Source organism: Eleginops maclovinus, chromosome 23, assembly GCF_036324505.1.
Source record: "Eleginops maclovinus isolate JMC-PN-2008 ecotype Puerto Natales chromosome 23, JC_Emac_rtc_rv5, whole genome shotgun sequence".
NCBI classification, from domain to species: Eukaryota; Metazoa; Chordata; class Actinopteri; order Perciformes; family Eleginopidae; genus Eleginops; species Eleginops maclovinus.
This window is the reverse complement of record NC_086371.1, coordinates 1134723-1162619: the sequence shown is the minus strand read 5'-3', so window position 1 is coordinate 1162619 and position 27897 is coordinate 1134723. Positions and strand designations below refer to the sequence as shown.

Below are 27897 nucleotides of genomic sequence, written 5' to 3'. Positions count from 1 at the left end.
ATGTATGAGGTCTGCATGTAGAACCCCAGTCCTCTGCACTCTGCTATGCATGATTCAACACCTGCTCCACCTCCTGGGGTGCTTAGGTTTTGATCTGCTGTGCTTCAATGTGCTCTTATGTGTTTGTTTTATGGCTGGTATTGTCCCTATTAACAACATTTAATTCACCTCATGCTTCCCCTGCTCTAGGCTGCTTCCACACTGCTTTATTATGTAGTGCTTACAGAGTTTATTCTACCTAACCTTCCAGAGAAACTGCTTTTTTCCGGGTGATAAACTGACTGATTAGCAACATGTGATCTTGGGACTTCACAACAACGTTTGGAGCTGCTGGCTGCAGGAGAGCTTTAGAACCACTCTCACTAGCTAACATTTGCTAGCTAGCTTGTTGGAGGGGAAGCTAATGTTGGCAAGCTAACAACGCAGATAGATAGCAAACGTTGGCAAGCTTGTAAAGTAGCTATCCCTAGCTTTTAGACAGACAGACAGACAGACAGACAGACAGACAGACAGACAGACAGACAGCAAACGTTGGTTAGCTTGTAATGTAGCTTTCGATAGCTATTTTTAAAAGATACGTAATGATGGATGGATGGATGGATGGATGGATGGATGGATGGATGGATGGATGGATGGATGGATGATGGATGGATGGATGGATGGATGGATGGATGGATGGATGGATGATGGATGGATGGATGGATGGATGGATGGATGGATGGATGGATGGATGGATGGATGGATGGATGGATGGATGATGGATGGATGGGTGGATGGATGGATGGATGGATGGATGGATGGATGGATGGATGGATGGATGGATGGATGGATGGATGGATGGATGGGAGATATCTAACGTTTGCTCTCCAAACATCACACTGACATTTTAAATTTGGTCTCTAGCTTTTCTAGCTTGTTTTGATACAAGCTTTTGGAACAATGGGTAGAGCTACAAAGGGTGAATAGGGGGGGGGGAAAGCAAGCACCCAAAAGAAGCAGAAGGGAAGGTTTTCAAAGGGCACAAAGATTAAAACGTAATAACACTAGCTGCTTCACAAAGACGCTTCCTTTGTGGTAAGTTGAAACTGACAACAACTTCTCCAGACTCACCACAACATAGAAACAAGAAACAATGAGAAATATTTAAAAGCATTTATTGCGCTGGCTGAATCATTAAAGAAGAAGCCAAGAGACTTCACTTCTGACGAAGCACTAAAGTTGTACAGCTTTAAAGTTTGATGCAGACGACAGCTTCGGTGCAATCAGCTCCCCTCAGTTGACGCAACAGTTCATGCATGATCGGTGGAGTGTGTATTTCTCACTTCACCTGTGAGGAACACCGAGCGTCCTGAACGCCAGTCATCAAGCCTGCAGGAAAAGCTCTGCTCTTCAGATCCAATCAGACGCACTTCAGCTGCTCGTTCACCTGATATGGAGCCTCTCTGAAGTCACAGTCCTGAATATCTGCGAGGGCTGCAAAGCAGAGGACACTCAGAAGGTAGTGTAGGTTATCTCAGTTCAGAGGGGACATTTATTTTGTACCACATTCAGCCGAGGCATCGCAATCACTCGGGGAAAAAGAGGCAGGAATGTGTTTGTGCTTTCTGTCTTGAACCAGCTGTCTAGTGATGGATTGGAGCTCTAAAGCCTCTTGTCTGAAAGAGGTATTTCCTCAGTCACCCCTCATCTGTGCCTAATTGAGGCTGCCGCCTGCTGATTGCCCACCAGAAGTTCAGCTTAGCTGCAGGTCAGAGGTCACGAGTGTCGGATGTCAACAAAGCTAAACATTTTTCTCAGTCCTTTTCCCTCCTACCTCTGGCTCTGGGATTCTGCTGTTTGGTCCACAGTGCTGCAGAGCTATGAAGTATTTAAGAGTTTAGGACATTGTGCAGGCATCTGGAACATCTATTAACAACACATGGTGCAATGCCAAGAAGCAGGCAGCAGAGAGGAGCAGATTGGGAAGGAATTGTTGCCCCGAAGGTCTCGGCTTTCAGTGGGTTTTCCTGATCAGATTTAATTATCTAAGATTTCAAAAATGAGCCAAAATTGGTGGGAAAAAAAAGCCTTTTAGATACAGGTTTTGTGCCTCAAACCAGACTGTTCTCATACTCTGTTTGTACTCATACCTACCGAACATTTATCAATTGAATTCATAAACAGCATGATCAGTCCAAATGTGGGTCATCAAAGCTTTCCCAGTAGACTGCTGCTGGAAACCAGTAGTGTTTTCGTTGCATTACTTCTGTACCTTACTAAACACCAATTCAATACATGATCAACCTTTCCGGTACCTGGAAAGGTTGATCGGCCCCTTTTTTGGTGGAAACTGTTGGAGAATATTTTGCTTAGGTATCTAACGCTTTAACCCAGTCCATCACTCTCTCCTTTCTCAGCTCTGGCTCTTTGTTGTCGCCAGTTCATGACTAACCTGACTTGAGATATTGTTTGTGGAGTCCTTCTCATCGTAGGTCCTGCTGGCGTACATTCTTTGGCCATGGATGACAGTTTTAGTTAAGATTTAGTGCCCTGTTGGTTTAGTCTTGTTAATGATACTCTCTGAACTATTTAAAACCTCCGAGGAGTTCCTCAGAATTGGTCGGGCAACCGCTGTGTCACCTCGTGGCTGCAGAAAATGTCTCGCCAATTCTCCGGCCGTAACTTCATAATAAACCTTCAGTGTTTGCTGTCAAAGTTCCAGCTCTCCCGTGCCTCTCACTGAAGTGTCCATCATAGAAACAATCCCTGGTATTTGAATGGCAGTCAAAACAGACACTGGGGTCACTCAGATCAAGACATTAGAAGAACACCGTGCATGATCCCACTAACGATGGTCAGGCAAACACATAAAGTCCATGGAGGTTTGATGACCTGCAGTAACTTGAACTGGGATCCCTTAGCTTGTGAGTGTTTTATATTTCAGTGCAGCATTACATCTGTTTACTCTGACGATTGACGTTAGCCTCATTAGCATCTTTAGCTGTGAGGAAGTGTTTCCCACAGACTGTACCGGTCCCACTGATTACACTTCACCTCCTCTCTGTGGATAAGGGTGTCATTGGAAAGCTAAGAATCTCCTCTTTCCACCAGTGTGTGTACAATCTAAATGTGTATATGACTGGTCACACTTGTAAACACTCTACCTTTGATCGTGATGGGATAGCCATTTGCACTCCAGATAAATGATGGTATCTGGTGGGAAACTAAACTGTGTTTTACTCTCATTTGCATCACCATTGGACTGTGGTTGTCCTCCAGCTCCCAGGTAACAATGATTAAGCTGAATAAGATCTTTATAAGCTATAAAAACATCATGATTTTACACTGAACAGCTGGGTGCTGAACTAAACTGCTCCCTAAGAATTAGAAAGCAGATGCTATTGGCTTTGGATCTGCAGTCGACAGGCGACTAATGATTGGGAAGAGTTTGTCCTGGAAGCTGAGAGAGAAAGTGCTGCCCACGCTTTGTCGAAATCCCAAAATGAGCCAGGTGATTTGCATGTCGTACCCGCAGCGGTGTTTTAAAGGTGGTTTGTACGATTACATGCACATCAATGTCTCATTTAGGGGAAAGGTCGGACCGTGTAGCCGACTAATGCCGGATGAAAGCGGATTAGAGTCTTTTCTAACTTTCCTTTTGATAGTGAGGCTGGTGTTGAGGAGCTGTCTGTGTTCCTGTTTGATCTGATTAAAGTGATCAAAGAACAAGCCTCATTCACACACTATCACTTCCCCTTTGAACGTCACATGGTGAGAGTAAAATAATGTGGCAGATAGGGACAGCTCCAGACTCCAGCTCAGAACCACAGAGTTCACAGTGGGTATTAACATGATACAGGTTACAGGTAAAGCTGAACGTCAGGGCCTGAAGGTGTCTGGGTAGTGTTCTTTAATCCACTAGAGGTGTGTTTCCATTACTGGATGACAGCCAGTGCATCCTCCCAATAATCAACTCTAAAGGTGAAATCTATAAACCTACCTCCTGTGAAATGTGGATGACATTAAACCTGAGCAGAGAAACTTTAGGGTGTTCTTTGGGTTAAATAATAAGCTATTTTGCAGGTGAAGGAAACTCTCATTTTGCACCTAAATAATAATGAAAACCCTTAAACTCTGAACTTGTTTGAAGCATTTCATTGAATTTTACAGTAACTGTCAGTGTGAGTAGGGAGACAAAGGTCCACCTATCTAATTTACAAGCTAGCTAACGTTCACTGAACCACACTCAGGAAGGGATTGTTGACAGCTGGTTCCCCTCCCTCCTGTAGTGGGTCTCCTCGTTGTTGCTGATGAGACCCACTACGGTTGTGTCATCTGCAAACTTGACGAAGTGGTTGGAGCTGTGGGTGGGTGTGCAGGGCGTGGGTCAGCAGGGGGCCGAGCACACATCCTTGGGGGACACCCGTACTCAGCGGGATGGTGTCAGATGTGTGGTTTGCGACCCGTACAGATTGGGGTCTGGCAGTGAGGAAGTCCAGGACCTGTGTCTACCTTCAGACAGTGAGGGTTATTAGAAAATGTTGTTTTTCAGCTAAAACAAAAGAAAACAATTCTGTTCTAGAAATATAATAATAACTTAAATGTCAAAATAAAAAACGCTGTGACTTTAAAACCGTTTAGTGAACATCTCAAAGAACAGGACAACTATTAGAAAGGTCACAAGCAATCCTTCTAATACAAATACATTACGGACAAACGTGTGATTTTCTGTAGACTTGCAGAAAAAGCAAGTCAGTAGGGACGCACCTCCTCTTCCTCCTCCTCCTCCTCCTCCTCCTCCTCCTCACCTGTCAAGCCTCCAGGCAGAGCGAACGCAGGCCTCTGGAGGATACAGTAATGTCTTACCAATGTCAAACAAGTGTGAGATTAAAGAAGTCCTTTTCAGAGCGCTCTCCCACCACACGGCTCTGCTTCATGGCGCTGACACGTTGAATGTACAGGATCCAGAAATGCTGCGTCTGCTCTTTATGACATACTATACACCGAGGCTCCTGGGGAGAGGAAAGCCCCCCTACATCTGGTCTTCTTCAGTGTCATTTTAAAACCATTCTGCAGGTTTCTTTACGAAGGAGTCCCGTTAGAGAGACCTTGGAAATGATCCTGTAATTGTAAATCACAGAAAGAACGGCCAAAGATACGGCGATGGTTCCGTGTCAAAGACTGTTGGTTTGTGCCACTGGGATGACTCGATTATCCATGTGTCTTTTGAAACGCCAAATAAAAGCCCACTCACCATCTCACAGCGCAGCATGCAGATCAAACGCAATGCACGCACTAAAAACTGGCATATCAAAGTCTTAAAGTGACTAATGGATCCTGAGTCGTGGATCCTCAGTCTAGATCCCGAGTCTAGATCCCGAGTCTAGATCCCGAGTCTAGATCCCGAGTCTAGATCCTGAGTCTAGATACCGAGTCTAGATCCTGAGTCTAGATCCTGAGTCTAGATCCCGAGTCTAGATCCTGAGTCGTGGATCCTCAGTCTAGATCCTGAGTCTAGATCCTGAGTCTAGATACCGAGTCTAGATCCCGAGTCTAGATCCTGAGTCTAGATCCTGAGTCTAGATCCCTTTATATTTAAAGATGTATTCTAAAGTTTGCTGGTATCAAAATGTACTATATGGACTGAATTGTGGTCTATCTAGAGATGAGAGACCTCTGATTTATGTTCTGTAACGACCCTGGCCTCAGTACCCCCCACACAGAAACCCCAGCTCAGCACAGCAGGGGGTGAGGTGAGGATACCTAACTCCTCCCTGGGGTGACAGCCTTCCACAACCTGGAAATGGAAATGTAGAAAACAGACACTTTTTAAAGCTTCCTTTCCGATGGAGCAGGTATACTTCAAAAAGCACCTGATTGACTTTCAGTTCCATAAATCCGTAAACGCTGAACTCTTTCACAGCGTTTCTCTTCGGATACGGAATAAAAATGAGTTGATTCACAATTACAGGTTAAAGGATGAGCAGCGGGGACTGTGAACCTCTCCTGGATGAAGAGCTCCGTCTCATCAAAAGTTGTTTCTGTACCAATACCTGAACTCCATTTGGGAGAGTGAGTCAGTTATTGCGTTTCGCTGATGCAGCCCCACTTCCTCATAAAATATACTTATTTTGTGTACCTTGTTCTAGTGAAGCTAACCCTCCTCTTCTTCCTCACTGTGAGGACTGGACTGATGTGTGGTTCTGTGTCTCCGCAGCGACAGCATGGCAAAGCGGATCGCTCTGATCTGCTTCCTGTCTCTGGTCATGCTGATGAGCATCCTGGGAAACCTGCTGGTGATGGTGGCCGTCTGCAAGGACCGACAACTCAGGTGGGACTCAGATTCCTTCCCTCTCTTTTAGATCCCCCTCTTTATTCCCAACAGTTCAGACTTCAGGTGAACTACAACTCCGACTAATAATCATTTCTGGATGGTTTAATAAAGGAGAGTGTGTTTAACACTTCTGTGTCTCACTGAACCCCCATCACCCCAGAAACAATCTGTGCTGTCTGCTGCTGCCTGGCAGACGGTACCGCAGCATCCGGACCAAGACCACCAGACTCAGAGACAGTTTTATACCACAGGCTATAAGACTGCTGAACTCCTGAGCTGTGTGAATGTCTACTCACATCTGTTTATAGTACACACACATATATATATATATATATAAATAAAAATAAAAATATATATATATTTTTATTTATATATTTAAATATAAATATAAATATATATATATATATATATATTTATATTTAAATATAAATATATATATATATATATATATATATTTTCTTGTCAAAACTAAAAAGAAATGCACCTTTAGTCGGATCTCAATTCCTGTTTAAATGTGGCCCTAATCCTCTTCCGTGTCGGAGCGATTAAGCCTCCTTGTTTTTGTTGTAATCAGAATCAGAATGCATTATTCCTCCCATAGGAAAATAAGATTAAAAGAACACAATAAAACGATAAAAAATACAACATGAAACATTTCAGTTGAAAATAGAAATCAAATGTTAAGTCATACTGAAGTGTCTCATTACGAGGAAGGATATTAATGCTGGAACAGATTGTTGCTGAAGTTGTGCACTTTAATAATTAACCTATTAAACTCTTTTCCAACAATGTATTCCAGGTCTCAGATATACCCAGAGCCTGTCCCTGATTGGCTGACACCCCAAACTGATCATTGTCCCATAACCCCCTCTGTTTCAGCCCTGTTCCTAAAGAGCTGATTCTGTGTCTGTAGCTTTAAATGCTAATGAGCTGCTGCTGGCCACGCCCCTCTGAGAGCTGATTGGTTTAAAGAAAACAACACACACACAATGGTGCTCTAGGAGGAGATCCAGGTGATGAGGTGGTGATAGGCGACCTTTACATGTACCCTCCAGCCCTGAACCACAGCAGAACATTCATTGGTGCTGTGTGTGACTCTGACTGCATGGCGTTAATAATGGCTGCATCTTATTTTACTTTAAAAAAGGCGTGAAAACTTTAATCTGACTAATGAAATAATTGCCGTGACTCTGCTCCTGGTGGCTTTAAGGGGATTAGGAATGTTCTGCTCTCCCAATAAACGCTGCTGTAATGTTAATGCCCCGTGTTGTTGCAGAGAGGCGTTCACGACCTCAGGCCAGATTTAAAAAACACACAAATCCTCTCTTAATGCTTTCTGTTGGCAGCCGACTGGTTCCTTTGTCCCCCCCCGGGTCATTTCATTCACAATGTTCTTTAACCTGACATCCCTCCAGCTGGAGGAGACCCAACCAACTGAACTGGGGAAATGGAAACAGTCCAAATGCACCGAGCTGCGTCAGATAATCTTCTCCTAAACACACACACCTCGTAGATCCTGCAGGATAAAGCTCTGCACACAACACCACTTTAACACTTTGCATTAAACGACACACGCTGTGTTCACACCTGTGTGTGTCCACCTGTTGGCCTCGATCAGAAGCACCCTCCCCTTTGCTCTGCATAGAGAGAGTCCTGCACCACAGCCTGGAACACGCTACCTGATATGTGTGTGTGTGTGTGTGTGTGTGTGTGTGTGTGTGTGTGTGTGTGTGTGTGTGTGTGTGTGTGTGTGTGTGTGTGTGTGTGTGTGTGTGTGTGTGTGTGTGTGTGTGTACATAAACCTTATTTATCTGGAGTAATAATATGTGTTTCTGCTTGAATACTTCTGTACATCGTGTGTGTGTTTGTATTTCAGTGTGTGTTTGACCCTGTCGTTAAGTGTGTAAGTGTGTGTGTGTGTGTGTGTGTGTGTGTGTGTGTGTGTGTCCCTACAGTATTTGTGTATACAAACCTCAAGTATTTAAAGTAATCATGTGTGTGTTTCTGCTGTTTGCTTGTTCCGTGTGTGTGTGTGTGTGTGTGTGTGTGTGTGTGTGTGTGTGTGTGTGTGTGTGTGTGTGTGTGTGTGTGTGTGTGTGTGTGATTTAGTGTGTGTGCATGTGTGTTTCAGTGTGTGTTTGAGCGTGTGTATGTGTGTGTGTGTGTGTGTGTGTGTGTGTGTGTGTGTGTGTGTGTGTGTGTGTGTGTGTGTGTGTGTGTGTGTGTGTGAGTGTGATTTAGTGTGTGTGCCCTTCATGCAGCGGCAGGCTGACAGTGTGTTTAAGAGCTGTTAGTGTTCCTGACAGCAGGATGGAAGACCCTCTCACTGAGCATGTTTACAGAGAGACCACCAGCAGCTGATTCCTTACTGGGGAGACTGGTGATAAAAAGTTCACCAGTTGGAAAGGGGGGTGGGGGTTTGTCTAACTCTGACTTTAAAGGGGCCCTGCTAGCTGTGTGAGTGACTCAGTGTCTCTCCTCCAATGGTGTTTCTTCAAACCAATCAGCTCTCAGAGGGGCGTGGCCAGCAGCAGCTCATTAGCATGTAAAGCTACAGACACAGAATCAGCTCTTCAGGAACAGGGCTGAAACAGAGGGGGTTATGGGACAATGATCTGTTTGTTATTTCAGCCAATCAGAGACAGCCTGTGTATATTTCTGAGACCTGGAATACTCTGTTGAAGAAGAGGATGATAGGGGAGCTTTAATCTACCGAATAAAGTTTTAAAGAAGCAAAAGAACGTTTAATAAAACATGGCTTTGATTTAGAAAGTGGAACCTGATGCTATTTCTCTTTCAAACAGAAATAAATGTAGGGAATATCAATCAAAGGAATAAAGTATTTAAACTTGAAGAGTGGAAACTACAGAGAGAATATTAAGGAAATAAATCCATGACTCACAGTAACATCAGGATTGTCTCTCCCTGAATTTAAAACCAGTTGAAGAACAAAAGGGGGATTAAATCCTGCGGGTTTGTTTTATTGTGATGTTAGTCTCTTTATCGCAGCACTGGTTTGCAGGAGCAGCACGGCCCGGCCTGCAGCTGTATCTCTACGATAAAGAGACCCAGCCTTTATCACAGGGAGAGAGGATGGGGACTCAGTGTTTCCCCGTCTGTTTGCAGAGTGAGTCCTCCTTAATCTCTCTCTGAGTCTCTGGGGATTCATTTTCATTTCACGTTGGAACGCTGAGTGCTCGTGACTCTACTCAAACTTTCATCCCTCTGTCGTCCCGTTCTCCTGAGATGTTTTGTATTGTGAGTGTCATTTGGGTCAGCAACGTGATTCATCAGCAACTAAGAGATGGGACTCTGTGACTTTGAGCAGATCTCTTAAACCCCTCTTCCACGGAGATCCTTTCTGTTCTGGTTGGTTTTCTATCTACCTAGTTATCTTACATCAGGCTTCCCTTTTAAGAGGTTGGCTAGTGAATGTATCTCTCTAGCTAGCTATCTCTAAGTTTGAGGCTCTCGTTATTTTGGATTTGGAATAGTTATTTAACACCCTATGGCTGGACTTGCAGTGCAGACCTGTGTCTACTCTACCCTTCAGTTCATGTCTGATATTTCAAAAACACTGCAGGCCTTGTTTTTGTCTTCAGGTGGAAACTTCCTTTATTTTGTGACTGATAAATATTGCTTTATTTGGTGAGTTCTTGGTGTTTTCCATGAGTCATGCTCGGTATCATCATAGATATGCTTTCTCCATGACCTTACTTGTGTAGCCTGTGTATTGATTACACCTAAGCAGTGTGCTGCTCTTCAAAATAAGCGAATTGATTCAGCCTCTCTGTACTCGCTCCGTTTCAGTTCCCAGGACATCTTCTTCTTCACACACATTTCACACCTTGCTCAAGACATGAAATATGGAAAGTGGACTGCTACTTGGAGAGGTCCCAGTTCACCTCCTGGGCCCTGCTGTGGTGCCCTTGAGCAAGGCATCGGACACCTCCAATCCCCCCTCCCCATTGCTCCACGGGCGCTGCACAATAGCTGCCCACTGCTCCTAGTACTAGGATGGGTTAAATGCAGAGGACCAATTTCACTGTGTGTGCTCTGCTGTGTGTGTGTGTGTGTGTGTGTGTGTGTGTGTGTGTGTGTGTGTGTGTGTGTGTGTGTGTGTGTGTGTGTGTGTGTGTGTGTGTGTGTGTGTGTGTGTGTGTGACTAATAAAGAGGGTTTCATCCTCCGACTCTAATTAGAAGTGACTGCATTTACTCCATGTAGGAAAACAACCTCTAATCTGTGGGTTTCATATGAGTGGAAGAAAAAGGTCTGGATATACTGCAGAGGTCATCACTCACCTGGACATGAGTCAGCCTTGTTGGTTGGGTAGCATTCACACTAGCGATGCACACGTATGATATGAGAAATGTTTCCCTCATTCATTTTCATTTCATATGAATTAAATTCATTTCCTGAGCAACAAAGACGTGAACAGGAAGCAGCAGCGTGTTCCTGTAGGACATTTGATTCGTTCCTTTAGCTCTTTCTACATAATAATTCATGTTTGTGTTATAATTACAAGGACCAATCAGGAGCTGTTGTGTTACCCTTTCGATAATTGCTTCCATGAATAACACCGTTTCTCCTTCTTTAGTAAATGGGGCTGTTTGTGGATTTCACTGCTCTACAGTATCATTATCAAATGCCGATCTGTATATGACTCAACATTATAATTCATATTAATAATTCAGGTATTTCTGCACTTTCAAAGAGCTCAGAGCGCTCTACATTACGTATGACATGCATTAGATATGTAACACATCAATACACCCACTGCGCCACAGCTGCACCATGTTCACACCGTTGTGAAGCAGCAAAAGTAGCTGCAAATAAAACAAAAAACACCTATTTTTTAAAATAAAATCTGACTCTCTTGGTCTTTTGTGAATTGATTATATAAAGTTATATTTTTATTGTAAATGACTTTGTTAAATTCTTATCTTGGTATTATTATCAATATATATTATGTTTATATATAAATGCATATTATTTTTCATTGGAATTGAAATGTATTTATTAAAATGTGCGTTTTTAAACGTATTTAAGGTTTTTTCGGGATAAGATTTGTGGTCTTTGACATCAGCTTGGACAGCATATTTTATAAGTTTCTACCCTCCTGCTTCAGCTAACTTTCCCCTTGACTGTATATATTAATATTACATACATTTCTTTCCTCTCCTTCAGGAAAATAAAGACCAACTACTTCATCGTGTCGCTGGCGTTCGCCGACCTGCTGGTGTCGGTGCTGGTGATGCCGTTCGGAGCCATCGAGCTGGTGCACCAGCACTGGATCTACGGGGAGACCTTCTGCCTGGTCAGGACCTCGCTGGACGTCCTGCTGACCACCGCCTCCATCCTGCACCTGTGCTGCATCGCCCTGGACAGGTGAGGGAAGCTGCCCAGAGTGGGTGTGCAATAACCTTATTGTTCTTTCCTTGCTTTGTAGAAATACAGACTCAATCCCGGCCAAGGAGGAGTCAAAGCAGGCTCTGGGAGTAAATGTTCGGACCTTTACATCCAGCTGTTTATTTCTCTGAACTATGAATCCATTATCCCTTTTTCTATTCGTCACAGCTTTATAATAGTACACAGAGTAGAAGTTATGGTTCAAAGTTATCGTAATGAAGAGCACAAGAAACAGATCCAGGGTTAATTCTGAGTTTTGGAAAAAATCATTTTGAAGAAATGGTCGTAATTTTAAATATGTCAGAAATCTCATGTATTAAACACTGACCGGCCAAAAACTCTGGGGGGGCCGATCCATGTGTGAAGTGATGTCTCATGCTCCCTGAACCACTCTCTCACAGTCTGAGCCCGATGGATCCTGGCATTGTCCTCTTGGAACATGCTCGCTCCATCAGGGAAGAAGAGATCCATGGATGGAATAACCTGTCCTTCAGGATATTCAGGGAGTCAGCTGACCTCATTCTTTGGTTTGCTGAACCTAGACCAGACCAACTGCAGCCCCCCCAGATCATAGCACTGCCCCCCCAGGCTGGGGACCTTTCTTTTGGCGGGGCAGTGTTTATCGTCCCTCTGTTTTTAGATAAGAATAAATGAAAAACGGTCTAAAAGATCTGAAATGTTTTCTAAATGTCGACTTTTACACATTTACGGTTTTGTTCTAAAAAATCTGACTTTTTTGTTCAAATTTCTGACTTTTTCTAAATTGCGATCTTTATAAATGTCCCTCTATTTCCTCATTATTCTAACTCCTTCTTCTTGTGGCCCTAAATTCGCACTTTTTGTCTCCCTCCTTTGTGCCACCTGATTACATCGTTTTTGATCTCACTGAGAGGGAATACAGTTTCCTAGATGTTGATTACGTACGATCACTTCCACAAAGTTTCACCAACCTCTCTGTCCTTTAACACACACTCCTCGCTGTATCTCGTACAGTTGGCTGCTGAAAGCCCCGGGTGGCAATTATGTAAAGGTGACCGAGATGAGCGTATTATCATTTCTACCATTTCACAGTGACAGGACGGTTTAGAAGTCAAACCGGAAAGTGACAGGGACACGTCCCACCCTCTCTGCTGGGAAACTTTGCAGCTGCATGATTTCTGCAACCCCAGAAGGTTTTCAGAGACTGCTTATTGCCTTTCCTACTGTTCAGAAATTAATGGAATAGAAATTAAACAATGCCTGTGTATCGGAAAAGACATCCATATATCAAAAGGTGCGTTTGAAACAGTCTGCTAAATGGTAAAGTATCCAGGATTTATGGCTGTTGGAGCTAAGTCCTGCTTCTTTAACATCTCAGCCGCCTCCAGGCTGTGTTCCTGTTTATGAATCATGTTCAGGTAAATGGAGAGCAAGTCTGTAAATGCTAGTGAAAGAGGTCTTAGAGGCCGGTGTGCAAGGCCAGAAAGACTCTCATTAGAGCGGCTGAGTCGCCTGTAGGAACAGCAGGGGTTAAATGCCGGGGTGAGGGCACCTTGACCATACAGCGAGGGAAACAGGAGTGATTTCCCAAGACTGCGTGACATTTGGAGCCCTTGGCATCCAACTGAATGTGCATATTGTGTCAGAAGCGGTATTTTAGCTCTTAAAGCAACTTTTAAAATTGTACAGGATTGCTGCAACCGGGCTCAGCAGTTAACCCTGAGTAATTAGGGTTAGCAAAAACCTGCAGTGAATGCAATAAAGACTACTGACGTCGCTCTTCCATAAGAAAAGGCTGTAGCATTAAAGCACAGATACACTGCATAAAACCTCCTGCTGGAAGCTGTCGAACAGCGTCACGGTGAGGTTGGGTGCAGACCCTTGGATTAAGCTAGATTCGTTGTGTTCAATCTCTACCATTAGCTCACCTGCTAGCTTGCAGGCTTCATACAGCTGTGCTCTGATTTGTTTTACATCCAAAGGTCAGGGGTAAAAGTGGAAGTTTGAGCGCAGCAATTTGCACAAAAACGAGGGTCAATACACAAAAGGTGAACGGTAGAAGGAGACTCAGCTGCTGAAAGATACATTTCAAAAGACTGGGAAGAGATAAAGATAATTCAGAGGGAGCTCAGATGTGAAGCGTCCCTCATGAATCCTCTGAGAAGGTGTTCCTCAAGGGTCTCTCCTCTGAACCGCCAACATCAATCGGTTCTTTGAGGAACAGTTTCTGCCAGCTTTGATGTTGGAGAAGTTTTGTAGACAGGAAGTGACGCTCTTCTCCAAACCTCCAAGATGCTTGACGGCGTTGGAAAGGACGGACAGCGGAACAGCGTTAAGATGCCCATAAGCAAGGCATCAACCAGAAGGCAGCACAGAGAGAGAGTGCGTCGGCTTTCTGTGTCTCAGACTGTCCTTACAGCAGGGATTTATGGATCACCAGCAGGTTTGAGGAGCCATTATAAATGAAAGATGTTGGTATCAGGTTGTTGATTCTCCCCCTGCTTTCACAACATCCTGAAATCAGAAAAGATGATGATCTGGGAGGAAGAAGTTGGGAAGGAAAACAGGAAACAGTGGAGGAATGGATGGATGTTTGTTGGTCTGTTAAGCAGCGTCCGAAACCTTGTCCTCCTCCTCTGAAAACATAGAGGTGTGAAAGAGTGCATAAGACTCCTGTTGTAGCTACAATGCATTAGCTAACCGTATGTATTTTAGGATGAATGCTTCTACTGGTTCACACGGTTCCTTAATGGTATTTTGGTAATTATTTTCCCCATTTATCCTCCTCGAAATCTTAAGTATCATCTATGTATGGAAAGAGGACGGCTCTCTAAGACCACTGTCACTGTTCATGTTGAAAACCAGGGAAAAAACCGTGAAGGATTTTGATCACAGACCATTAAACCGTGGTCACCGTGATACCAGTATCTGTACGACTCTTTGCAGAGCTCTGGAAGTCATGTACCATCTAGAAAAACTAAGCATTCAATTGTACAAATGTTGTTTAAATGCATACAGTATTCATATAATCACAAGCACAGTAAAGCTCTCCCTCACCTCATTGGCCCACAATCCATTATCCCATTAAATGAACCTCATTTACACGCCAGCAAATCCATATCTCATTAAGAGGGATCATGTTCTCCGCCCCACAAACAATCAATACCACAGCTTTATTAATAATGTGGGGAGCAGAAACAGAAGCAAGGTCTTCAGATCCAACGGAAGAGGACTATGAGGGGGAAATGTAGGGGATGCTGATGATGTAATTTATAGCTTCCAGCATCTTAAACAAAACCAGGAAAGAGAAATCTGGTAATTCTATTATGATCTCTAAAGGGAAGCGTCTGTGCACCCTGCAGTGGAGGGGATATGGCACAAACACACGAGGAAACAATGAGGGAACAGTGGAAACATGTGGAGGAAAAGACCAATGATGACAAACCGTTCTAGCACATTTTATTTATTGTTTACTGCTGTCAAATACTGTCACTGCAGTCTGAACGATCCTGACCCCAGAGCGAACGCTCCGCCGAGCTGTTGACAGAGCGCTACGGAAACACAACTTGATGTAAACATTAACGGACTCTTAACGGGACGCTCGGGGGTGCATTTAATGAGGATTCAGCATGATGTCTTCTCTTGTGACAGGCAACTGTTTTTAAACGTGATTTGCTGGTTATTTTTGTTAGTTTCATGCCATTGTAGGGGAAGATATTCCTGACTATGACAAGGCGGTTGAATCCTCAATGCTGATTGGTCATATCTGGACATTCCAGAAGTCTGTTATTTTTTCGCGAACAGACCGTTGCTAAGGATATCAGACCGTTGCTAAGGATATCAGGCCGTTACTACGGATGAGACTTGTAAAAAAAACACGAGTTCCATTCATTACATACAGCTATCGATTAGCATGGTTGCTAACGTAACATTGGAAACGCCATTGACAAGCTAACTTGATTAGCATTGCAAATGTCCACACATATTTAACAGCTGTTTCAGACTACTGATGCAAGTACACATTTAAAATGAATATAGCTGACAATCAGACGTGTGCTTCACGGTTCAGAAGAGACAAATTAATGAGGTATTTTCTACTGCAAAAGGAACTACGGCAAGCCTACACGGACAAACTCTGCCAACGCTCTTCATTTAATGTTTCCCTCCTGCCTGTGCTGTGCTGGTCGAAAGGCTGCTGTGAGAGAACACTATTATCAATCCTCATCTGAGTCTTTGTCCCTTTTCCCCTCAACATAAGGTCCCTGTGGCTGGTGAAGCTGAGAAATAATAACATATGAAAAAAGGAAATAGCTAAAAGCAGAGGGGAAATGCAGATTGAAATGCCACTTGAAGCTCACAGTGCACAGAAAGAGAAACATCTGTTGCCTGCAGTGTTTTCGGGCTCTGAGAGCTCGGCTTTCAGACAACACAAGCTTGTGTACGTGGCAGAGAAAGGGAGAGAAGAGTGAGGGACATGGAGAATAATGCAGAGGGAAAGTGAGACATAGAGAATAAGTGAACAGCTGCAGGATAAAGCTTGTCATTCACCCTCTGTGGGCTGAAGACGCTGAATGGAAATGAATTAAGACTAAAAATAACAGAACCGCCACAAAAAGGATGAGGCAGCACAAAGGCATTCAGAGAGACGCAGCGGCATTCAGAGCGAGGAGAAACACCGGAGAGAAGGGAAGCTGGGTAGAGAGACAGGGGGAGAGGGGGGATAAAATACAGCCATACATCGCTTAAATGTAATTGCTTGGGTAATTGGTTTCATATTTGGGATCGCTCCACTTGATTACAGATATTGATGAAAATATGGAGACAGAATTCTGAACGTAAGCTTGTTTGTTTGTTTGTTTGTTTGTTTGTTTGTTTGTTTAAAATGGTGATGATTGCTGCTTTTAGCACCATGTCCGAGGAAGTTCAACTACATGACCCTGACAAATGCAAACCCAGACCACCCTTTAAAATGGTGCTGCACTCTTTGCGGCTTCCTTTGTGTGTTTTTAGTTTTAAATATCAAATTCCATCCTCTTCACTTTTCCTTTATTTCTTCATTCATTTTCTAAATCTAGATTTTCAGGAAAAATGAACTGAACATTTTCGATCGATATGTGAGCAGTTTATTTAAATACCTCCCTAAGATGTGATGTTCGGAGCTCAAAGGTGTAACCATGAGACCAAGAATGTAGCCACAGCGAGATACCTAATAGTTCCTAGACTAGATAGAATAGAACAGACTGGAATGGAACGGAACTGAACTGAATAGACTGGTATGGAATAGAACGGAATGGAATGGAATAGAATAGAATGGAATGGAATAGAATGGAATAGAATGGAATGGACTGGAATAGAATAGAATGGAATGGAAGAGACTGGAATGGAATAGAATGGAATGGAATGGAATGGAATAGAATAGAATAGAATAGAATAGAATAGAATGGAATGGAATGGAATGGAATGGAATGGAATGGAATTTATTTATTGATCTGAATTTGGGAGCTATTTACGTTGCAGCAGCATGAAAAAGGCAGTGTAGCTGCAGTACAGTATAGCCTGTTAGATATGTGAGTGACGTAGATAACAAACATTAGCTAGATTTTAAGGTAGATAGTTAATGTTCGCTAGGCAGCGTTTTGCAAAGATAGCTCACCTTTGCTAGTTAGCTTGTTAGATGGATAGCTAACGTTTGCTAGCTGAACAGCACATATAAATGTCAGCCCTGTGGACCTTTATTTCCCCCTTCTGGCAGTGAGAGTTATTATAAACTGTCCTCATGAGCCTTAGTCTGCAGTCCGCTGAGCTTCAGTTCTTTGACAGTTTGTCGGAGCACCAGGAGACTCCACAGAGTTATTCAAATGTGAGATTTTGGGCCTTTTCTATTCGTCCTCCTGCAGCCACTAACAGAGGATGGATGCTCTCAGACCTTTTTCATACCACTTTTTAGTTTGAACCAGAAGTGGGAAAAGAGGCAGGGCTTCATACGATGGAAGGGGGAACAAAATAAATCACAGTGGTCTTGTGAAGGACGATGACTCAGTAACTCAAGAAATTGCAAGAAAGGGACAGCACAGAGAGGAAGTGAAAGAAATGCAGCGGGGTGAATACACGGCTGTGATGCCGTGCCTGCATTCATTCTGCTATTTATTATCGCTTTTCTGCACGGGACTGAGCCTCGCCTGGTGTTATTTGCCACTCAAAACCTGCCAGCCTTCACTGAATCCCTGCGAAAGACAATGGAGCAGGAGCTAAAGACTGACAGCATTAGACAATACTCTTCATTGTATTGAAGTGTATAACTGAATGACCCAGTTTCTCGAGAGTAAAATCTATTACACACTGAGGACTACATTTCAAGCTTCTCACCTGCATATATTAAGTGGGCTTTTCATGCCTTTGTAAAAAAGGAAAGCAATAATAAGGTTAGCCATCTTTGACTCTGGAGGTCGTTCTGCACAACGGGATTTGTTGATGCCTTTTATTCGGGTCAAGAGCTCAGAAAACGTGATCTCCTTTTGAAGAATAGGTTTGCAGCTTTTGTAGCCGGTCCATCCATCCATCCATCCATCCATCCATCCATCCATCCATCCATCCATCCATCCATCCATCCATCCATCCATCCATCCATCCATCCATCCATCCATCCATCCATCCATCTTCTCCCGCTTCTCCGTCAGGGTGGCGGAGGTAACAGCTCCAGCTGAGAGCCCCAAACTTCTCTTTCCCTGACCACATCAGCCAGCTCTGACTGGGGGATTCTAAGGCGCTCCCAGGCCAGCGAAGAGATATAACCCCTCCACCTGGTCCTAGGTCTACCCCTCGGTCTCTTCCCAGCTGGACGTGCCTGGAACACCTCCCTAGAAACCGTTGCATCTTTTCTCTGATTGAACTGTCAAACTCTTCCCAGAGCATCTGAACTTTCCACATTAAAGTTAATGCAGTTCTTCTCTTTAGTCAGTCATTGTTGGTATTTTTCTGCCCCCCACTGCGACGACCCTCCCTCGTTACCTCGTTGTGGCCTTTAGCCGCCCTCAGTAATGTGGATGGGCTGTGTGAGGTCTGCATCTGCCTGACATTATGAAAGGTCAGGAGACCCTCTCTGTTTGGGTTTCCAAAATAGTCGTGTTGAAAGGTTGCAAATGGACTCTTTAAGAGTGGATGTTGAAGCCTGAGTGCCCCCCCCCCCCCCCACACACACACACACACATACACACACACACACACACACACACACACACACACACACACACACACACACACACACACACACACACACACACACACCTGAGTCTGCAAGTATGCATTCCTGCTTTGCACAAAAACACAGTACGCACCTCCAGATGACAAGGTACATTTTGATGCTTCCAACTCTGAGCAAAAATATGCATTAACGAACAAAGGCACACACACACACACACACACACACACACACACACACACACACACACACACACACACAAACACACACACATTAACCTGGGGCAGATCAGAAGCAGACGTGTCTCGGTTGAATGGCAGCGTGTCCTGACCACGAAGCACTTTAAATGGAGCGTTTCCTTTTGATCTGCAAAACTTTTCTCTCTCTGTTTATTTCTGACATTTTTATTCAGACATTATTTACATGAGGCTGGTTTTTCAAAGCCAAAGTATGTGGTTGTATTCACATACTTTGATTTTGTCCTCACCTAAGACACGAGAGAGCGTTTAAATCCTCCTCGCTGCACATTTAACTTTAAGCAACGTCAAGCATGACTTTAAAGGATAGGGAAACAGCTCAGTACAAACATCAAACTAACTTCACATGACTTCAGGTCACCTCCGCTAAGCTAAAGGCGGTTAACGTTGGGCTATAAAGGAACTACAGCACGGTCACATGACTTCACGTCACCACCGCTAAGCTAAAGGAGGCTAATGTTGGGCTATAAAGGAACTACAGCACGGTCACATGACTTCACGTCACCTCCGCTAAGCTAAAGGCGGCTAATGTTGGGCTATAAAGGAACTACAGCACGGTCACATGACTTCACGTCACCACCGCTAAGCTAAAGGAGGCTAATGTTGGGCTATAAAGGAACTACAGCACGGTCACATGACTTCACGTCACCACCGCTAAGCTAAAGGAGGCTAATGTTGGGCTATAAAGGAACTACAGCACGGTCACATGACTTCACGTCACCACCGCTAAGCTAAAGGTGGCTTATGTTGGGCTATAAAGGAACTACAGTACGGTCACATGACTTCAGGTCACCACCGCTAAGCTAAAGGAGGCTAATGTTGGGCTATAAAGGAACTACAGCACGGTCACATGACTTCAGGTCACCACCGCTAAGCTAAAGGAGGCTAATGTTGGGCTATAAAGGAACTACAGCACGGTCACATGACTTCAGGTCACCACCGCTAAGCTAAAGGCGGCTAATGTTGGGCTATAAAGGAACTACAGCACGGTCACATGACTTCACGTCACCACCGCTAAGCTAAAGGCGGCTAATGCTGGGCTATAAAGCTGAGCAGGTAGTGTAGAGGTGCTTTGTTTCGTCCTTCTGTTGCTGCTGGAAATGTGTCACTGAGACTGAATCACACAGTGAAAGCTCCCTAAAAGCAAAAACAGAGCGGCAGAAAGGCTTTTTAAACCTCCAAAGTCAGGGGATAATTATCTGTTATCTGTCCTTTAGAGTGACTGATGTAGCCTACCATTTGGAGGCCACTCTCACAGTGCTTTCACTTACCCTGCCTGATCAGACCTTTTCTCAAGGCTGTGTTGGAGTGTACAGACTGTATTTGATTGGCAGCTCCCTTTATGTCCTCATAAGCCCTATTAACACAGCAATAATATTACCAGGGGCCTCATGGGATTTAGTAATAACTACCCCTCACCCCCCACTGTTTTCCTGTGTAGTGCATTTCCTAGAGCATTTGCATTTACATCTAATTATATGTATATTTAGGTATTGTATTGTGTTGTGTGTATAGGCCTATTTAAGTTGATTTATTATTTAGAAAAAAGTATAAAATATAAATAAATAAATATAATAAAAAAGAAGAACAATTTCAAGTATATACAATTACAAAATAAAGACACAACCAATAGAAAGAATACAAAATAAAAGGATGTAAAAAATTGGAAATAAAAAATCAACAGAAAAAAACAAAGTGAATACAAGAAGAAATAAAACCATCAATTAAAAGTAAAAAGCAAATCACTGAAAGGTCAGTTTGCAGCAGAGGTACGCTGGCATACACACACACACACACACACACACACACACACACACACACACACACACACACACACACACACACACACACACACACACACACACACCTGTAGACACAAAAGGTCAGAGAGTATTGGAAGTCTGTGGGGATGGTTAACTTCATCTGTTTCCTATCACACTGAAACAGGTCTGAGCTCTCAGCACACACACACACACACACACACACACACACACACACACACACACACACACACACACACACACACACACACACACACACACACACACACACACACACACGGTTGTTACGGTAAGCAATGCTGCATCTCTGATTTAAAAATAGGGATTAATTCCTGTCTCATTTATTATCCTCCTTATTCTTTCTCCTCCTTCCCTTCCCTCGCTCCCTCGTCCTTTTGTGTCCATTTATATTCTTTGAATTTCCTCTTCCACTTTTTCTCTTCCTGCCTTTCTCCTCTCCCTCTCTCAGTCGCTCATTCATAGTACTTCTCTATCATCCGTGAAATTCCATTCATGTAGTTTAGAGCCAGCTTCGTCTCCGCGATATCACACTGCTTCCTGCTGCTCTGCTCGATTGGATGCTCCCACACACACACACACACACACACAGACACACACACACACACACACACACACACACACACACACACACACACACAACACTTGCTGTTATTGAGTCAGTGCAAAGTCGTTTGTGAGATAGAGAGAGCTGCAGATTGGGTGAGAGATGATTTACAAATTGAAATATTAAGTCCGTTTTTTAATCCAATCCTATTTTACAGGATCAGGAGCAAACAACAGTTTCATGAAAAGACAAAGGGTGTGAGAGTCCGTGCTGCGTGACCTTTGGATGACCTTGTGTTTTTTTCTGAGGTGTATAATGTGAGACAACAGCACAATGTGACGATAGAAAACAAGAAAGCAAGATATATAGGATCCGAAATAATCTTATTGATAGGAAAACCTGCCTTTCATGAAGCGTATTCAGGCCGCAGCCCAACACTGAAACACAGGAGCACAAACTACAGTTTACAGAAGTCAGAATCTGAAGAAAAAGTCCCAAAATTTGAATTAATTTCTGATTTTGAGATAATCAGAAATGTAAAAGAAAAGTAATGAAGAATTTTGAAAGAAAAATAAGTGAAAATTTTGTGAGAAAAAGTTCAGATATTTTTTGGGGAAAAAATCTAAATTTTGAAAAGAATTCATGATTTCAGAAAAGTACAGAAATTTTAAAAAAGTTGAGATTTGGAGAAACAATTTAAATGTTTGGGAAAAAAGTGAGAATTCTGAGAAAGTGTCCGAATTAGGAAAAATAAGTTACATTTTTGGGGGAAATTGTGCACATTTGAAAGAAATCGTCGCAAGTTGGTTCAGGCAGATTAGGCAGTAGGCAGATTTAGGCAGTAGGCGTATAGATTCACACTTACAGCACTAGCCTACAGAACAGACCAGCTGACAGTGGAGAGTAACATCTGATCCTTTTACAACAAACACTATACACTCTTTTTAGGTCATCCAGTTCCGGAGCCCGTTACCTGGTAAAGAAATGATAAAAGGTTCCCTCTCGATGCATCACCTGAGCAAATGTAGGTGTACTCAGCTTCTCCCTCAGCCTCCTGTAGGAATAATAACTGTGGTGGAGAATAAGATGCAGCACTTAACAAACCAAATATCCCGCCTCCAGCTGCCATTCAACCCCCGACTGACACTTACTGAGTTATAGTGTTAAGGAGAGGAAATTACTCAGATGGGCTTTGATAATGTCAGGGTAGTTATTGTCATTTTCAATAGTAGTTTAAGAAATCACCTAAGCTTCAGAAACAGGTGTATATCAGTATGTAGAGTCTCTACTTTAAAGAGTCCTCTCCTGCTGATGTTCAGGTGTATATCAGTATGTAGTGTCTCTACTTTAAAGAGTCCTCTCCTGCTGATGTTCAGGTGTATATCAGTATGTAGTGTCTCTACTTTAAAGAGTCCTCTCCTGCTGATGTTCAGGTGTATATCAGTATGTAGTGTCTCTACTTTAAAGAGTCCTCTCCTGCTGATGTTCAGGTGTATATCAGTATGTAGAGTCTCTACTTTAAAGAGTCCTCTCCTGCTGATGTTCAGGTGTATATCAGTATGTAGTGTCTCTACTTTAAAGAGTCCTCTCCTGCTGATGTTCAGGTGTATATCAGTATGAGGTGTCTCTACTTTAAAGAGTCCTCTCCTGCTGATGTTCAGGTGTATATCAGTATGTAGTGTCTCTACTTTAAAGAGTCCTCTCCTGCTGATGTTCAGGTGTATATCAGTATGAGGTGTCTCTACTTTAAAGAGTCCTCTCCTGCTGATGTTCAGGTGTATATCAGTATGTAGTGTCTCTACTTTAAAGAGTCCTCTCCTGCTGATGTTCAGGTGTATATCAGTATGTAGTGTCTCTACTTTAAAGAGTCCTCTCCTGCTGATGTTCAGGTGTATATCAGTATGTATCATCTCTTTATGTTCTCATACTGCCTGTGCCGCAGCTCCTCTTTTCACCCTCTGTCTGAAACCAGAGCCCAGTCTGCTCTGATTGGTTCGCTAAGCGTTAATTGGTCCCTTCTCTGTGGTCCGTCTGCAGGTACTACGCTATCTGCTGCCAGCCGCTGGTCTACAGGAACAAGATGACGCCCATGAGGGTGGCTCTGATGATCGGGGGCTGCTGGGTCATTCCCACCGTCATTTCCTTCCTGCCCATCATGCAGGGCTGGAACAGCATCGGCATCGACCACCTGGTGAGTACTGAGGGTGTGTGTGTGTCTGTGTGTGTGTGTGTGTGTGTGTGTGTGTGTGTGTGTGTGTGTGTGTGTGTGTGTGTGTGTGTGTGTGTGGTCCATCGGCCTTCTTTCTGCAGATTAATCTGACTGCACATGGTCCATTGATGAGAGCCTACTCCTTAGCAGCGGTCTGTTCTCCTTAGCAACGGTCTGCTCTCCTTAGCAGCGGTCTGTTCTCCTTAGCAACGGTCTGTTCTCCTTAGCAACGGTCTGTTAAGAACAAACAGCAGACATTTGAATGTCCAAATTGACCAATCAGAATCGAGTATTCGACTTATCTGTGTGATGACTATTACCCAGTCTACAATTGGAGAGAGTTTATGTACGAGACACTTTAAACAAATACACTGAAACTAATCAAACCCTAACTGTTCAATAGTCCCATAATGCATTGCATTAGTCCGAACGTAGCTCTAAAATGCTGGTTGACTTGAAAATGGACTTACTCTGAGGGTAGAAAAGAACCGTAACAATACATAAGCACTTCACAGTAACTGAACAAACATAAATGAGAGACTTGCCGAGATGATATTGTTTACAACACAGAGAGAATGTGTCATGTGTTGCCATGAAAACAACAACAACACATCAGAAAAGGAAACAAAAGGGACAAGGCCACTGACACCAAGGACACACTGTCAAGTGGTTTCGTTCTGTCAGTCTGGAAATGTGAAGTATTTAACGGATGACTCAGCGTTATGAATGTGTTGTTTGCGCAGGAAGGTTTGTTTAGAGGGTGCAAGTACATAATGAGGGATGGAAATTAGTATTCTGGTTCAAAATGCAACAGAAAATGAAGGTATTAGAGGAGAGCTTCACCCAGCGTGATGCCAGGAGCAAATTTAAAAGACTAAGTTGATCTAAAGCAGGGACTGTCAGCGTGCGCCTCAAACCAAAACGCAGATTTTCCCGTAAAATGTTAAATTGACACCAGAAAACAATCTCTCTGCTGGTCAGAAAGGGTTTACTGAGTCCAGAGATATGGAGATGGGGTCAGATGTCTGGTCAGACGGCAGAGACAGCTTACGGAGAGTAAATAGAGGACGGATGTCCGGTGGGTCTGCGGGGACGAGTGGCAGGCAGCAGGCTGACACTGAGACTGAGATTTCTGATCCTTTCTTTACTCTCCTTTTTTCTGGAGAGGAAGTAAAGGAACCGGAGCTCTGGGTGTATTAGTTGTTGGAGGTGCGATATATGACTCAGCAGCTTTAATACGTGAGGACACGATTATTTTAATACAGGATTATCACCGGAAAGTGGGCGGGGCTTCATTTAGACAGGAAGTGACGTCTAAACATGGTTTTATTCCTTGGTAACTGTTTGATATCTTATTTCCCTTCAGGCCTTTTTTTTAAAGATCCTTGAAATGAAACAATCCAAGAAGAAAGATCAATCTTTAGTTGAACTGCTCATAACTCAGCTCCACAGTGAAGCCATTACTTATCACAGCATAATTATTTATTGACTCTTTTTCCAGATTGTTTTAGTACGTGAAGCTTGAATTCCATCACACAGTATTCACCTCATGCTGCCTCTGCTGTAGGCTCCATCCACATGGTCTTATTTTGTGTTGGTGCTTCGAGTTAGAGAGTAATTGCTAATGTTTGCATCGCGACGCCAGCCTTATGAACCGTTACCTGCTACATAATCTACTGTTAAGCTTTCACACAAACAGTTTTTAGGTAAAAACACCTTCAGAAGGTCAGAAAGTAACCCCTTAGATGACCAATATGTGATGATCTTATCCATATTACGCACATTTGGGACTTCGATGGGTCGATGTTTGGAGCTGTGAGGAGGTGCTGCTGTATGAGAGCAGCCAGTTAGCTTAAAGAACTCTCACTGCCTGAACGTAGACACAGGTCCACACTGCAAGGCTGACCACAGGATATTTAATAATAACTCATATTTACATTATGAGCCACCAAATTGGCTAGCTAGCTAGAAAGCTAACAGTTGCTAGCTCGCTTGTTAGCTCATATTGGCTAGCTAAATTGCGCACTGACTGGTTAATTGAATTTGGTCTTCAGACTTCAGCTTGACTTGACGTTTTTATTGATGTCAAAAACCAAGTCACTACCCTTAAGTCACTACCCTTAAGTCACTACCCTTAAGTCACTACCCTTAAGTCACTACCCTTAAGTCACTGCCCTTCGTTAAGTCTCTGCCCTTCGTTAAGTCTCTGCCCTTCGTTAAGTCTCTGCCCTTCGTTAAGTCTCTGCCCTTCGTTAAGTCTCTGCCCTTCGTTAAGTCTCTGCCCTTCTGTCAATGACAGTTATTATTTGTTCTTACCAATGACGCTGTTTCCCGTTGCTAAAGTCAGACGGACAGATTGATTGGTGATTGATTGACTTCATCATATGAAAGTGGCTTCACGTCTTCATCGCTGTGATCCATTATTCTGCTGCCTCAGCCGAGGAGCTGTCACTTCTCTCCATTAGCTGCCGGTAGACGGTACCGTTCAATCAAAACGTTTAGTTATTACCTGTCAGGCTCTTCACATGGATGCCCCTCTCTGAATTGCTATGGAAATGGAAATGGAAAATTGCCATATGTGCCTGTAAATATGCAAAAATATATCTCATATTATCTGATATCCTACCCGGTAACAACTTCAGTTTTGATGATCGGCTTCTTCCATTTTGGTATAAATCACTCAGCTAAAGTGCTTTATTAACTCATGTTTACCTGCTTCCTGTGTGAAGAGGTGTGGTGAGACTTCCCCTCTGAGTTACATCCGAGCTGACTGACAACAGGAGGACTGACCGGCTCATAATTGGCACCATTGGCAGTGACTCACACATCACAGCCTTCCCTCACACACACACACACACACACACACACACTTGCCTGTACAGCGGTCTATAGATAGCGGTGGCAGCAGTGTCTCTTTGGGTCTAATTAAAGCTGTTTAATATTCTGTGTGGCCGTTCACTTCTGGCACAAACTGCTGCTCCAAAACTGAACAACCCGAAAACTTTGGACGCTCAACAGAAACACGCACTGTCGCCGTGTGTTCTTTGAAGGGTTCCTACTGTTTGAGACATACTCTTATTCGTCCAAAGCCAAATCCACACAGACTGAGAACTGATCAACGGGAAAAAAGAGGATCTCTAACCGTTGATTAGCACAAAGTAAGGGTTCAAAGGCAGCTACCATCTCCAGCACTCTGTGGTTGAAAGACATCATTCCTCACACTTTTGATGTATCACATGAGCAGTTAATGATCATCCTTTGACTTTGATAAAGACGGTATATTTTCCACTCCAAAGACCCTCGGAATGACGTCCATATGATCTTCAGATGATCCGTTCTCTTTAATCAAGGCAATTCATTTCTACTAGAACTGCTTCAAATGTGCTCTTTGACAAGTAGAGAAAGAAACCAAGGTTAATGGGACAGAGCTCTGGAGGGAACACAGGGATTTTAGCCTCTGCAGACCATTTACATGCACTAACACCTATAGAACGGTTACATACCTCTACTCCGACATTGACGTCTAATTGTCTGAGTCGAGGCACTTTACTTTTTTTTCGACATGAGGTCATTAATATAAAATGGGGGCCATCGGCTTACACAGGCCTGTAGGCCATCTCTGCAAGTGTGTGTGATGTGCTGGGAGGGTGTCTGAAGGTCTGCATCTGCGGTGCGTTGGGTCTGCATAGCTCCACTTCAGTGGAAGCATTCGGAGCGGTAGTTGACACTGTCAGACACGCAGGGCCCCCCTCCTCCCTCACGGACGCTTCTGATAGCCCTCCCGAATCCACCGCCACTGCTCCTCCGAGTCTCTCCATCGTCATCCCATCAGCTCCGGTCTACAGCTCCGCAGAATTGGGAGCAGCCTCGATGGCTTGCATAGCTTTAGCTTTCTTTGAGCGACTCCCTTGCAGATCGGATGGAGGGCGATCGGACAACAACGAAATTGAGTGCCAACCAGTCAGTGCATCCATTACACCAACAGGCTGTATTATATTAAACTAAATAAACTGACTATGTTCAAAAGACACAGACAAAAATGAAAGGAAGACGATGCCCCGACGCGCCTGGGTAGACTGTCGGAATGGCGGTACTAAAATTGTGTCGGAATAGGGTGATGTCGTTATAGGGGATGTCGTTATAGGGGGATGTCGTATAGGGGGATGAAGGAATAGAGGTTGCAC

At 43.6% G+C, this 27897-nt stretch overlaps 1 protein-coding gene across 3 annotated transcripts in view; it reads left to right on the top strand.

The window, feature by feature from the left end:
• The window catches only part of htr4 (5-hydroxytryptamine receptor 4), a 129968-nt gene that overhangs the window by 66045 nt on the left and 36026 nt on the right, over positions 1–27897 (top strand). For all 3 annotated transcript variants that reach the window (XM_063877146.1, XM_063877145.1, XM_063877147.1), the window contains exons 3-5: positions 6197–6310; positions 11503–11703; positions 23542–23695. In XM_063877146.1, coding sequence (XP_063733216.1) covers positions 6197–6310; positions 11503–11703; positions 23542–23695 — 469 coding nt within the window. The remainder of the gene's footprint in view (positions 1–6196; positions 6311–11502; positions 11704–23541; positions 23696–27897) is intronic.